This window comes from Coloeus monedula, assembly GCF_965178545.1.
Source record: "Coloeus monedula genome assembly, chromosome: 2".
Taxonomy (NCBI): domain Eukaryota; kingdom Metazoa; phylum Chordata; class Aves; order Passeriformes; family Corvidae; genus Coloeus; species Coloeus monedula.
In genome coordinates, this window is record NC_138782.1 from 67791214 (window position 1) to 67806570 (window position 15357).

Genomic DNA, 15357 nt, shown 5'->3' on the forward strand with positions numbered 1-15357 from the left:
TGAGGCAATAGGGATAGGCAGGTTATAAGGGAGTTCAACTGTAACATTATTCTTGCCCACTAATGATAACATGCATGAATATAATTGAATAAGAGGTTATTTCTCCAAATCTGTTCATTAAAATCTGGACCAGAGGAGGAAAAGGGCAGGAAAGGTTTTTCATGCTACTGAATGAGAATCATTCTAAATAACAGATGCTTCAGCCAATTTAAAGGCTAAATTCTCCTCTCTGATGCTCACTATACTGGTTCTTTTAACTGTGGTTTCTTAACATGATTAAGATTTCACTTGAAATTCTGAATTCAAAAAAACTGAAAGAGAAAGAGAAAATATCTGCTAAGAAGGTCTGAGAGAGAAATCTCACTTTATGTGGTTCTTAAATATTTTAAAACACTACCTTCTTCTCAAGCTATGAACAGATGGACAATTTATGGTGAGATGGGCAAAGACAGTATCAACTCAGTGAATGCCAGATGCTTTGCTGTAGCTGTCTACATGAGGTGGTTTTCACTTCAGCATAACAGCATGCATATGAACAGTTATCACAGAGTACCTGACACATGGGATGAGTTTGCATTTGATCTTGTTTCACCATAGCTTACATGCTTATAAAGAAAATAAATATAAGAACTTAGTCAAAACTTCGGTCACTTTCAGACAAAACAGTTACTGTGTCAGGGTAAATACACTTAAATTACTCCAGGGTTATTCCTAAATTTAAAAATCTGTCAGAAATTTGGTGAATTCATAACTAAATTCAGAACAAAACCAAATATCTGGAAAAGCACAGAGTTCCAGCCTACATCATATCTAGAAATGGAAACTCTATCTTAGTAATAAGGGTTTTCAATATATTAATAATGTAATAAGCACAGCATCTATTTAATGGTTTAAATAGACCTTCAGAAAGTTTCAGTGTAAGAATTACTGCAGAGGCCAAGTAGCTGCTGCCTAAGACCTACAGTATTAAAGAAAATAAATTTGGTTAGGAAGCAGAGAGCAATTGATTAATTTTCATCTTGCAGCTTGTTTACAGAATAATTGCTTATGATTCCATGTCTGGACTCATGTTATGTCCCTTAATTAAGAGAATAAGAGAGGAATAGTAATGTAATGAAAATTTTGGATGACAAAATCAGTTAAATAATTCAGGTAGAGGGGCTGTGATACATTGAATTTATAAGGTGAGCAGACAGAATGATGGCAAAGAAAATTTAGTGTCAATAAATAGAAGGCAATATGTAATGGAGGGAAAATATTAAAGGAGGATTTATCTCTAAATTAACTATGTAAATTCAGGAAAGTACTTAAGTATTGCTGCAGACAAGTCAGTGAAGAACTTTCTTCTGTATGCAAATGCATTAGGAAAAATGCATGCAATGTTCTAAAGCTATTGCATAAATCAAAGCTACATCTTGTCTAGAGCGTTGTATACAAAACCCTTATGTGATAATGTGGCACTGGAGTGGGCCAGGAAAAAGCAACAAAAGTCTCATATAAAGTGAAATAGGAAAGATTCAAGATTCCCTTTGAGATTAATTAGTATGATCATGATAAGACTGAAAATCACAAATCTAAGTCAAGGGCTCTTTAGAAATGGCACAGAGGAACTGGATATCTTTAAGGAAATGTAGTTTTCATAATTAATTATTGCAAATTTAGAAAGAAAGTTAAACTTCATGTTTCAGGATGGAAACCAATTGCTTCTTATAAGAAAAAGGGAGAATCTGTAGAAGAAGTCACTTCTATGAGAGTATTCAGACTAAATATTTGCTTCTGGTTGCTGCTAGGTCATGAATCTACATAGAAAGGACTACAGTTGAGTATGAACCAGTGTTTTCAAGATTTTTGCTGTTTTCAAGACATCTTTACGATTTTGGAAAGATTTGTGTTTGCTCAACAGCTCAGAAAAATGTCCTTTGAAAGCACCACCATGTATGAGATTAAAGGACTGCTGGTGATCCAGGTTCAAGTTTCTGATAAAAGTCCAAAACAATAGAGCAATCCTAAACCTGAATTTACTTTTCTTTTCCTCCTTGAAAATTCTTACTACATTGCCACAATTTTTTGACCTTTCCACGACTGGAAATTTACCTTTATTTCCCCACCCTACATAAAAAAGATTTGAACAAGGTCTTCCATGGTTTGTGATGATTTTTTTAACCTATTCACAAAACCTAAAATATGAAAATGGTCATTTCTCGTTTCTGGAATAGTTGTCAATCTGTATTTTTAATGCGAGAATATGGTATGTATATTCTTGGAAAATGTATATTATCTATATTAAGTGAAAAAGTATGATTGGATTTGCATAGGCCTAGAAAAGACAGACTGTGATTTAAGACTGCTAATATAGTCCTGTTTGAATAGCTTTTTGTATACAAATTTCTAATTCAAGAACCACAAGACAAGTCTCATCAGTACAGAGTAAAACAAACTGACTTAAGAATTTATTCTTTCTGCAAATAACCAAGGTAAAAAAGCACATGGCTAAGATCATCTCCTATATGGGAGCATCACATTTTCTAGTTCATCATTCTACTTTATTTCATGTCCTTGCCTCCCTAGCTACCATGTATTATTCAGCAGGTAATCTGTCTTTTTATCACCAGCAAACCAAATACAGCTTTGATGAACACATTAACTAGAAAACTGAAGTGTTTGCAAAGAGTACTAGATCCTGGAAAACTTGTGCCAGTTTTTCACCAATTCTGGTCATGAAACCTTTTTTTCTTTTTTTGCTGCTGGGCACATTCTTGAGATGCTTGAAATTTATCTAATTCTCCAAGGAGAATTGGTGGTAGAAAACATGAAAAATCTTTGAAATCAGAATATTTTTGCTACAGGCCATTGATAAATAGCATTTTAGTAATTCAGGGTTTAATTGTTTCCTTCTTGGTCTGTTCTATCCAAATGTACAAACAGTTTGAAGTAAAATGATTTCTCATTTTAAGAACACTGAAGAGACAGAGATCAGCACCCAAACTCAAAATGCAAACATCTGAAACTACTAGGGGGTGTCTCTGACCTCATGACCCTTGATTTCTGTCCTGTACCAGGGCACATTACCCAGTGAAGGGCAGAGTTATATTTCTGCTTGTTTAATTTCCAGTTCCAGTGCCACATCAGATCCATTCATACTGGCAGCCTGATGCTGAGCACACTTTTCTGGGTAGTAAGAGCTCTGAATCTTAATTCCTCTCTCTTGTCTGCAACTGCTAGCCTAAGGCAGGGACTTACTGAGACCACTTTTAACAGTCATGTTTCAAAATAAAGTGACATCTCTAACTATATTTTTAGAAGTTTCAGTTCTATAAATGTAGTCTGGGGAATGGGTAGTGCATGGATTTTAAATGGATTTAAGTATAAGCTTGGGTCATCTCCATCAGAGTTGCAGCAGTCATCTGTAAATACAGGTAACTCTCATTTTAGCCACATCCCTTTTAGTCAAATTTTGTTATGATTTCACAATACCCATTGTAGATGTATGCAATGTTTTATTGGATTATGGGCAGAGTTTTAAGGGACTTTTATTCTGTCTCCAGAGTCTGAATATTGGGCACACAGTACAGCTTCCACTGAGAAACTAATTCCAAGGTTTTTAAATTTGGTTTAATTTTAAAGTATCAGTTTTCTTCCAGTCTCTTTCCCATTTTCCTTCACACAAAACCCATGCTATGGGATTTAGAGGTGGGCTGGATAATCAGGTCTTGTAAATACTGATGTTAGGCAGAGGCTTAGAAACATCAGTCAGTTTTTCACTTCTTATTTTATACATATCTTTAAGAATACAATTTCTACTAGCAAAAAAGACATATTTCTCTTAAACTGACTATGTTTCATAACGTTCCGCTGTACTCCTCTTACCCCTTTATGCCTTGCCATTTCAATCTATCCTCCTCCTTCATTGTTAATTTTGAAATATTCACTCTATGACTCCCATTATCAGTGTCTGGGAGGAAGGATGACCACAACTAAAATTATGTGTGAGAATGTAGAAAGCTGGAATTTGCTCTCATCAATAGCAGAGCTGGGTGTCTGTGAGGAAACACTTCAGTTTCTTCATCTGGCAAAGAAATTTATTCCTGTGTGGCATAACATATGTGTGGTTTGAGATATGTTCACAAAAGGCTCATATAGGTGTTTGAATTATTTTTACTGATACTGCTATTAACTTCAATTTTGAAAACACAGTATTTTTGTTTCTATTTCAGCTGCAGTGAAAAAGGAGGGGGAGAAGAAAGGTAAATCAATCTTGTCCCTTGACTTAAAGGTCTTTCAGGCTGTGACTGCTGTGAGAAATGTTTCTTTCGTTCAGTGATACAATTGCAATGATATACAGCATTGTGATGACACACAGCACCTCATGTGCTACCATCAGCCAACTTTATCTGCTCCTACTGTGATAATACTGTTGTAATTTCCACTGTTGGTAGCTCCTTTTTAAAACAGGCCAATATGGACCGGTATCAGACACTTCATCATTCTGGCTGGGAGGAAAATGAAAGGCCTTTGTTACCATGTTAGAATTTGTCAAAGAGAACAAAACTTGCAGTGCACCATGCATGCTGACCTGGCTGCTTGTTCTTTGCAGAAGTTGCTTTTCTAGGCACATTTAATTTTCTCTTTTCAGATGTATATGGAGCTTGCATGTAACCTTTGCTGAAGTCATTCTCTGATATTTTAACAGATTAGTGGAAAAATTTGCCCTAAATCAGAACCTAAAACATTACTTTTATTTAAATATAGTGTATTTATCAGACACTAAATATCTATTTATAGTTTTGTTTTTCAGAATAAGATTTGCTGAGTTAAAACTTTTTTCATAATTTTCTGATTTTATTCAAACAGCAAAAATAATGAAATATTTGCACTGAGGAAGTATTTTTTTTTAACTTATTCAACTTTATTGATTACTGGGTCTATAAATCTTGTCTTTCTCACTAAATTGAGCGATGGGAATATTTTCAGAACATTTCCATATATTTCTTAGGATTATTTATTTTTTATTCAGTGAGAAAAGAAATAGCTCTTTATTATTGATGGGAAATTTGGGGGTGGGGGTGTAGGGTGTGTCTTTTGCTGTTTGGAAATTCTGTGATTCACATAATTGAATCATGGAACCAACCTTTACCGCCTATACATGAAGACTTTTTCAATCCTACTAATTTATTATTTTTTTCTGTTATCCCTGTACAGAGCTCTTAACTGAACGGGAAAAAAAAAAAATTATAGTCTCAACTGTTTTATCAGCTCATGAGTGAAATCTTGGCTGTGTTGATGTTAGTGGCAAAATTCCCATTCACTCCACAGAAGCCAAAATTTCCCTTTGTATCTTTAACAGAATAATAAAATTCATTTCAATTATCAAAACCAACCATGCTTAACAGGTATCAAGCAGGATATTTTGTCCAAAGACTAATTAGCAACAACTGAGGCATGAAAGGTAGCACATGAAGCAGGGAGAATCAGAAAACTGGCAAGCTATACTTAGAGCCATTGGTTTTCAGATATCAAAATGCCTGCTGTGTTCAAAAACATGAAGTGCTACATCCTTAATGGAAAGAAAAGAGTGAGGTAATTGTTAAGAGTGCTACTTCTTTCACCCTTGCCATAGATCATGGGCTCATTCATTTACAGAAGAACATCAAGGGAATTTGTTTTAAATACCTAGTGCTCATTTCTCATCATTTAGGATTTTCTTCCCCCTCTACTATAATCTTCCCCAACAAAACTGATTGAAAAATGCATTTTTCATGACTATTCTTTGAAGTTAGATCAATTTTTCCATTTCATTTTCTCTTCTATATTTTTTCTGCTTAAAAAATTTTCCTTTGATTTCTTAGTTGAAAGGATTTTGCAACAAGTATATGTAGGATACTTTCAAGCACCTGGCTCAGGCTGTATCATCCTGCTGGTTACCACCAACCTATTTCACAGAAACATGGAAGTATGAACTGAAGTTCAGCATTAGTCATTCTTATGATATCAACCCTTTATTTATTTTTTTTTTATTAAACCTCCCTCTGGTTTTCTGAGGTCATTGTCAACCAACATTGTCAGCAAGGAAGGTAGTGATTCTATTGAAAAAAATGCCAGAAAAATGAAATCATCCAGTAACTAAGGAAAACTGTTTCAGTGATGTTCCTGCCTTCAGTAGATATACACTAAACTGAACAACTGGAGAGAAGTACTAAGGCCTCTTCCAAGAATTGAACATGCCATGCTTTAGTCACTGTGCTTTCTCATCTAGCTTCCCCTCTCTCTGCAGGCTCCACATGGAGAATATTGCACAGTACTAGCTAACTCCTAATATGATAAGGTTTTATTTATTTCTGCTTATTCTGTTGTCACAAGAAATTGCTCTGGGCTGCATGTGCATTCCTCTGACTGGCAATAAAAAACAGTAATGTTCACTGGTTTTGCTTAAGGATACAGTATTTTTTGCAATGCTGCAAAAATAATGGAAGTAAGCAGGCAGTGCTCTAAATTGACTGGCTCATTATCCAAAATATATTGTGGTAGTAGCATGCACAGTTCAAACAGCACTTTGCCATTTCTCATGTAAATCACACAGTACACAGACACTGTACTCTACACGAAGCCTTCTCCAATTATTTTGTCATATTCAAATACACATCCCTCATCTAGAAAAACAAGAATAATGAGCCATACAGAGTGACAAGCCATCATAAAGGAGAAGAAGATGGAATGACGAGTTCAGTGGATGGTACATTCTGTGCATAGCATAAATCAGACTTGAAGGAGATGGCAAAAGACAGAAAAGAACAAAATCAAGATATTTGTCATGGGTTAGTAAATAGTAATGAGTATTTTGGACAAAAAACACTACAGTATTGTGCTGATTTCTCCAAATATGAGTAGTACTAATGGGAACCTTCAGGCACAATTATTGCATGAAATTTAGGCATTCACTATTTCTCTTTCAAAGGTTAGCTCACTAGGACTTTGTGACCAAAGTCCTAGAAAATGGCCAGCTTTACCTTCCAGCATCATGTTATGCCTTCTTTCAATGTGTGTGGGATAGAGAAGCTGTCATAGAAATGTGTAATTGTTGTCAATTCCAAAAGGGCAAGAGGCAGCAAACCTTTGCATGAGGAAGGCACTTCCTAAATTTCCCAAGAGCAAATCTGGCTGCCAGTACACAAAAATTTTTAACTCTTGCTAATAATTCAAAGCACTGTGGTCAAGGATTCAAGTGAATTAAAATAGACCCATGTATTGGTGAAGTGATATAAATCCCATCATTTCCAGGGCATCTCCAGAAAACAGTAAACAGAACTCTAACATGCTGTAATATTTCAGCATTTTTCATATTTAATTGCCATTTTAAAATGAAAGAAACAGTAATAATTATGTTGATTTATATAAACCAAAACAGTATTTTCGTATTTCAAAAATGTTTTATAAAGACAGAGGGTTACAAAAATCTTTTGTTTGGAATAGAGCCAGATCAAAGAAAATTTCAAATTTTCCTAGTTCTGCATAAAGTGGAATTTCTCATTTCAATTTATACCTCCCATACCCTTTTTCTGACTATAGAGGACATGGACTGAGCTGGGAATGTCAAGCAAGCAAGCTTAGTGAGTTCTGTCTCCAGATCATTGTCAAGAAATCTCACCTTGTAAAGATTCTTTACATCTGTGTTTCTAGTGAACCCAAACAGGGTTTAACCATGACATGACCCCTGTGGTTGCACATTCTCATGAGTATGTGTAAGAACACTTTCCTTGTTGAAAGCAAAACGTGTACTTGAGCTGCCATGGAGTTGGTTTCTCCAGGTTCCTTGGAGCTAATGAACAAGAGACAGAGAACAAATTCTGTCTTGCTTCTGAGAGCACATCTAATTCAAGGCTTCTGTGAGTCTCATCTGCTCTGTAGACTGCCTTCTACAGTTAGGTATTATGAGGACTTGTAAGTTAGTGAGATGCAGGCACTGGTCGGCTGTCAATAGCCACGCTCCTGATTTTCAACATTATCACCTTGCTCTTAAATTCATTCAATAGTTTTTAGAAAGAAAAATGAAGATCACATTCATATGACAAGCTTCATCAAAATACTTTGACAGGAGAGTCTGCAGGATCACATTTAGACTTTTTCTCAATAAGCACATTGTGGTGTAAAAATATATATATAATCTGAGGGCAGCTAAAATCAAACAAAAGGAGAAAATGGGCAAGACATGTACATTCAAGCTCCAAACTACATATTTTTGTCAATTCAATAAAGAACAATTTCCTTCTAATACTCCTGGTAATGGTAGTATATCCATGGCTTGGATACTGCTGCTCTGCATACAGAGTGTGGAATAAACTGGCCAAGGCACAGCAGGATCCCTTTTCAATATATGTAAAAATCAAGATGCTTTCCAAGCTGGAAAAAAAAAAAAAAACAAAACAAAAACCAAAACCCAAAAGGGGAGGGGATTTGAGAACTGTTTAGTTTTGTAATTGACCAGAAAAATTGGAAGTCAGCCATCTTATTCATATAGCAAATGTTCATGGCAGCATGGGATTCTGCTCAGCTGCAGATGCCACTGCTTCAAGATGAACCACAGCTTCATTATGTCATTTTCTAATGAGTGTCAAAGGATAAGAAAGTAGATTATCTGATTCTATAACTGCAAAGTGTATTACACAACCACTTACTAGAACTTTTAGTCCTAAACAGAAGGGGGAAAAAAACACAAAATCAGTATAAATACTTTAAAAGCAATTTTCTTAAAATAGGGTCCAAAATTCTGTATTATATAAGAGAAAATAGTAAAACCAGCCATGTGCTAATATGCTGTTGAAACTAGTAGTGCTATTCTGACCAGCTGAAGGCAGGCAGCTCTCTCAGAGGTAACAATCACTGAAATAGCCACAAGATGGAGCCCAAAGGATCTGCCAAACTGTAGTTAACATTGTCATCCTGCATCGCATTAAGAATTAAATAAAGTGGTTTTACTGGAGAACACTTTACAGAAATCTTAAGATACAGACAAGATGTTTTTCAATGTAAATCCACTCTAGACTAAAGATGTTTTTAATTTAATAGATGACTATCCATGCACTGGTGAGCTTTGATTTTCCATGCTGGAACAAGTCCTCAGCATTTTCAAGGAATATTGATGAACAGATAATTCATCTTAAATAAGGAAAATTATCTGAAAATACTACATCAGTTAAATGAAATTTTTTTGACCTCTGTTTACCTTGTCTCAACTATCTTAAGGGTATAAATATTTACGTGACTTTTACAGGGTTGAGTGAGACAATGACCTGTACAACCTCTGCTTAGTTAGTGATGGACAGAACTTGAGGGACTAGGCTTGTGTACTTTTCAGATATTTCAGTTGGGATAAGACATTACTAAAAAACACTCTCTGAAGTACCCATTCAATATAAGCAGGTATAGGAATGAATGTCTCGAGCTCATGACTTTTCACTGAATTCATAAATTTTAAGAATTTTTTAGATACTCAGATTAATGTAATCATTAAGAAGATTTAACTCATGCAAACTTAGATGTATATAGTTAGGCATCTACACTGAAACTGTTCACCCTAGTTTAGGGCTAATGGAGAGAAATAAACATATGCAAAGAGTGTTTCATCTGTCTTGTATCTGTGTCAGAATGCGATTTCTTCCCCTTCTGGAGATACTTATATTTCTCACTTAAGTATAACAGGGAACATAGTTTAAGTTTAGTAACGAGATCAGAAAACAAATGTCAGTGAACACCAGGATAGTTTGTTGCTGATTAACAACCTTCCCTCCCTCTTAAGAATCTGACACTGAAAGAGAAGTGAGAAGTGAGAAGGAGGAGCAAGTCATTTGTAGATCTTAATAACTGATTGAATATCCACAGTCACTGTACTTAGATGGAGGGTCTAATGCAAATATTTAATCTAGACATTTTAACAATAAGGTAAGATCTCCATGTTTATCTACCTAACAGCTCAGTGTACTCAAAGCACGAAAAACTAATGATGCTACCTTGCATCCATGTTTTTTTCAAAAAATGCCCACACTTAGTAAGGATTTAGCCAAAACCTTGACACTGGTTACAACTTTGTAATCTATTCAAGGTAAAATTGAGATTACATTCTTTTATGTCTTATGTAACTACAAAGCTGCAAAATAATTCATATTGATAGACCTGGCATAGCTGCGGATGCTGGCAAGGGCCGGCAGAGGAATTTTCCTGTGAAACTTTCCTTTCTCATAACAAAGCAGTTAGAGAAATCCAGCTTCTCACAGCTTCTCTGTGAAAGCCTTTGTTCTCATGAGAACTGGACGGACAACAATTTGTAAGAATGTAAACTATTTCTACACCTGCAAGTTGTTGTGGAAACCATAAAATTATTTTTATGGTTTTCAGTCTTACAAGAATAATATTTGGAACTGGGTGTCTTACTGCTCAGTCTATCACGTTGTGAGGTGGTGGGCCAATAGGCCAATCATGTAATTTCTCTTTTGCAATCCATGCTATAGAGGTTATGGGTGATTAAATGAGGTTGCTTCAGCCATACCTTGCAACCTGGATGAGTGCCATGTTTTCACCATTCTTTGGGAATAACAGAGACAGCATAGCATTTCAATTACAGTTACGATTACAACCTGTGTTAATAATTCTTACTTGCCTTAAAGTACAACAGTAATTTATTCAGCCCCTGCTACCAAAAACTGGAGCCAGTTAAACTACTGTTTTAATGATTATGAAGCAGCTGTGATTTCTGAAGAAAGAGTGTTCTGTGTAATTGGTGGCCTGTGTTGTTAGGTAAAACACATATATATTGGCATCACGTCAGAAACACTCACACCTGTCAATCAGCATAATATGCTTGAACACCTGCATATCCACATAACACATGGTTAATTGGCTAAAAATTTCCCCATGGGATAAACTATTACTTTATTATGCTGCACAAAGGTGTGTGCAAATGAATGCTCAGGGGAATTCTATTCAGATGCAATTCCAGAATGAATAGCTCTTCTAGAGGCAATCTACCTTTCTTTTCTTATCTATGCAGACATCGTTTGCAGAAATGTGCTTTTACAAAGTCATAATTAAAGCAAAAGCAGTGATCAGCAGCATTTCATGAGGAACAAAGATGCTTCAGTTTGTTATACCTCTAGAAGTTAGTCATTAGCCCTCTGTTTTAATCACCGTGTTGAGTAGCACACTGGGAAAAGTCCATTTTTTCAAAAGTTAACTAATTTTTATTGTTCTCCACCCCTTGTATCAACTAATCTCTCCTCCAAAATTCTTCTTTTCTAGATTTCCATAGTTATTGTATTATTTTCTAATTTATTATTTCACATTTATTTAATAACATGTGTAAATATATTTTCAGCCATTATTATACTTTTACAAAGCCATAGATAAGAAGGCCCTCAACTAAGAAGTTTGTATTCCAAGTATTTGCATGGAGTCTGGACCCAGGGTGTTAGTTTGGCAGATTTCACTAATAACAGGCATTATGACTGAAGATCCACTAATAGTGAATATTGACATCAGCAAGAGTTGCTCCTTTTGGCTCCAATTGTTTAAATAGAGTGGTGAACATTTGTTGCATAAACTAACATCTATATTCTGAAAAATCATTCTAACATCCTATAAACTTCAGTCTGCCTGATTTCACTCAGTTGCCCTTTGTGAGTCAATAATTTGTGTTGCAATAAAGATGGCCCTAGCTCTGCTGTGTTTTGCCTTAGCTATATGCAAATGTAAAACTGGTATTTCTAAAAGTGAAAGCTTGTTAGCATACTCTCCCTCATCTTTATGTTCCCATCCCACAATTTCAGGGAACAGCACATGAAAACGCCAGAAGCTGAGGATGATATTGAGAGGAAGGTCTTCAGGTCTTTCACTACACGTGCCTAAAGATGAAATGCATTAATGCAACAGATGTACCTCATCTACATTTGACTGAAATTTTATTCTTTCCAGCTCTGTTGATGGAAGATCTGTCCTCCTGGGATTTTAAGACTTATAGTACTTTAAAGATATTAGTTTTCAGTGCTATCATGCAAGATTGCTGTTTCAACAACTTACATTTCCCAGAGCATTTCTAATGTTTAAGTGACAAATTGGTATACAGATAAAGAATGGGATCATTACTGATGATTCCTAAAGGCATGCATCTCAGATTGAAGTTGAAGCAATTCCTCTCATTAAAAGTCATTTTAAAATGTTGGAAATGTCTGTACTTCTTTGCTACTTTTATTATATTTACACCATGATAAAGTTTCTCCCTTCCCTCCTCTCTCTCTATTATTTTTTGTTTTCCCTGTTATATAAAGTACTCTTGAACTGCCAGTTAAAAATAAGTCTTAAAAAACAAGTTGTTCCAGACAACATCAACAAAATCCTCCAAAACCAAGAGTCAGCTCATTTTTCAATATGCAGCCCTGAGGTATAAAGCAAATCAAACAGCAAGGACACAAACATGATAACTCTAGGAAAGCAGATAGATATCTTGGGTCAGGCTGCTCTGGTAAGGAAAACAAGACAGAAAGAACTGTGAGAGCAGCCTGACAGCTCTTTTTGGTGGAAAGTAGTAATAGGAAGATCATTCTGTTGCAAGTGAATACCCTATAGGCTCTAATATCAGTGGTTAATTACTAATGATAGTGTCAAACTGTGGCATTTTAGGAGGGTTTGTCTTAAGCATTTATCTTATTATCATCCTTCAGCCACTGCTGATACAATGATCCAAGGAAGTCTGTGGAGATGCACAGACTCAGATGAGCATTCCTAGACCAAGCATAGAAGAACACTAGCTGGAAGCTCAAGCTCTCTGCTTCCCTACAAATGTTCCAGACAGCCTTAATCACTTAGCATTTAATACTTGTCATGTTAATGTGGGATAATACTTCCTTAATGTTTAGAAACCTGGACAAATGTCCTGGAAAATGCTAGGTTTAAAGCAAACCAGAAATGTAAAGAAAATATTGTAGGGAATTAAGAGATCCTGTAATGACAAGGCTCATACAGCATTCACTGTAATTTAATCATATACCAACTTCCCCACTTTATGCCACCACCACACACTTCTTGCTTGCTTTACTTTGTCTCAGCCATGGGGTAACTCTTGGTCATACACTGTCAAGGCAATTTTTTAATATAGAGCAGAGGTCAGGATGAGCACAAGCCATTCTCTTTTTAGGAATCCTGCTGCAGCTAATCTAGTTTTTGAGTCACTTTTTTAGACTGGCTTTACCACACAGTCTGCCAGCTACTCATCTAGCCAGGAGAACTTGAGTAAGACACAGGCAGATATGAGAGACCAGGTCTGCTGATCTAGAAAACTTATGCTAACATTTGACTTCTCCTTTGAATGACAAAGAATACAGACAATAACTGCACAAATGTAGGGAACTGCTCCTTAACAGAGTGGTAAGTCCTAATAATCCGTTTTTTTCTGAACTTATTATCTGAGACATGTAAGGAATATATTTTATTCTGTTTGACTTCTTCATAATACAATTGCTTCACAGTTTGAAAAATCTTGCAATAACTAAAACAAAACTGTCTTTTTACTTTAAATTATGCACAATGATGTGGTCTCTTAAGTTCTTGAAACTTTAATTTAGAAGGAGTAATGTCCATTAATTTGTCTAAAGGACAAACTGTTTGTAGTTCATTTTCGGGGAGAATGAACTCACATTAAATAAGGAAATCAAATTTTACCTTTGTCATGATGAATAAACTGGCAGGTATACATTTCAAATTTTGATAATTCAATTAGAAGATTCATGTTGATCTTGATCTCTGTCTTGGCCTGTAATATTGTTACAGATTACATTATGTGTGTGTTGTGTATTCATGCAATGTCCAGTACAAAACATGGTAAAGAATCCCTGTGCTCTCTTTAATGGGAAATAAACCTGGCTCTTACCTTGTCTAATGGAAAGTAAATTTCTTATTTTTAATACACCTGTAACTATCTAATTGGAAATAATTTTTCCCAGATACAGCATGTATTATTATTATGTTTTTCTCTACTAAAACAAGTACTTCTAGCATTGCTTTTATTTCCTGTACAACATATTCTTTTCTTACAGAATGTGCACATTCACAAATGCATTTGCTGTCTGAATGGCAAATAACTGCTATCCAGATGGAAAATAGACATGTTATAATCGAAAAGCATATTCTGCTTTTAGTCTTACCAATTTATGGTTCAGTAAAATGCAGGATTTCATTTCTGAACTCATATCAGAATCTAATTTGCAAAAATATGCCATATATAATTAATACCCTTGCGGCCTTCAGAATAGCAGACAAGTAAAAAAAAATTGAAGTGAAGTGAAAAACAGCAAGATATATATGAAGCCTGGTTCCCAAGTTTAATTTAGACTGGCAGAAAAGAAATTTCAAATTTTTGCTGAGAGTAGAACCAGATAATTTCATTGATCCAGTTCAGTTCTTATGTAGCTTCAAATATTTCATCAGCAATCCAACTGCTTTCATTAGATTCAAATCTGACCTTGTTCCTCCTCTAGTGTAGTTTAAGCGTTAAACAAATGAAGATAAGATACTTACTTAGGACTGAATTTTCTAACATTGTGAACAATGAGTACTTATTTACCCAATAGGTATTCCTGTTAGCTAATGGCTTCAGAACAACTATTTGAAATGAAACCAAGAGTTTATTTAGCCCAACATGCTCTGTCCATCAGTGGCCAAAAAAAAAAGCTTGTTTTCACTTTCAGTGCAAGATTCTACGTGAAATTTGTGAGATTTCCAGAGCTGCAGAACACAGCCTTTAATTTTTCACCCTTTAGGTTAAATAACATATATCGTAAAACATTTTGCAAAGTCTGACTTGGTTGTTGACATTTAGTTTTTATCGTCTTGCCATTTTCACTAAGTAGAATAAAAATCAGAGTACCAACATTACAGATAATTGTAATATTGTAGAAATTAATCTAATGGTCTTAGGATTTCATTTTTTAAATTTCTGCTTACTGTGTAAGTCATTTGAGTTACATTTTTTGATGAGATACTGGCCCACAAGAGGGATAACATTATTATTGAATGGACAGAAATCACAGTTAGCAAAACATAAAGGTTTATTTTTATGGCCCAAATACCAGTTCAAAATTTCACCTTGGTGTTTTGTTTAGGCTTTTTTTAATAAAAAAAATATAGACATGTTTTAAAATACCAACACATCCTCTAGAGACTTTAAACTTTAGAATATCTTCACTATTTCATCAAAATATCTGGTATAAATATCTCTGAGTGTTATGCCAGAAATAAGAAAGCTGGACTTTTAGGCAAAGCACAGATAGCAGTAATCTCAGTGTTCAATCTGTCTTGATGCTGACACTATACCAGTTT

The 15357-nt window shown here is 35.1% G+C and overlaps 1 protein-coding gene across 15 annotated transcripts in view; it reads left to right on the top strand.

Annotated features, from left to right (window-relative positions):
- Positions 1 to 15357, top strand: part of TRDN (triadin) — a 231443-nt gene that overhangs the window by 174868 nt on the left and 41218 nt on the right. For all 15 annotated transcript variants that reach the window (XM_082276583.1, XM_082276584.1, XM_082276586.1 and 12 more), the window contains one exon: positions 4215 to 4244. In XM_082276583.1, the coding sequence (XP_082132709.1) occupies positions 4215 to 4244 (30 nt within the window). The remainder of the gene's footprint in view (positions 1 to 4214; positions 4245 to 15357) is intronic.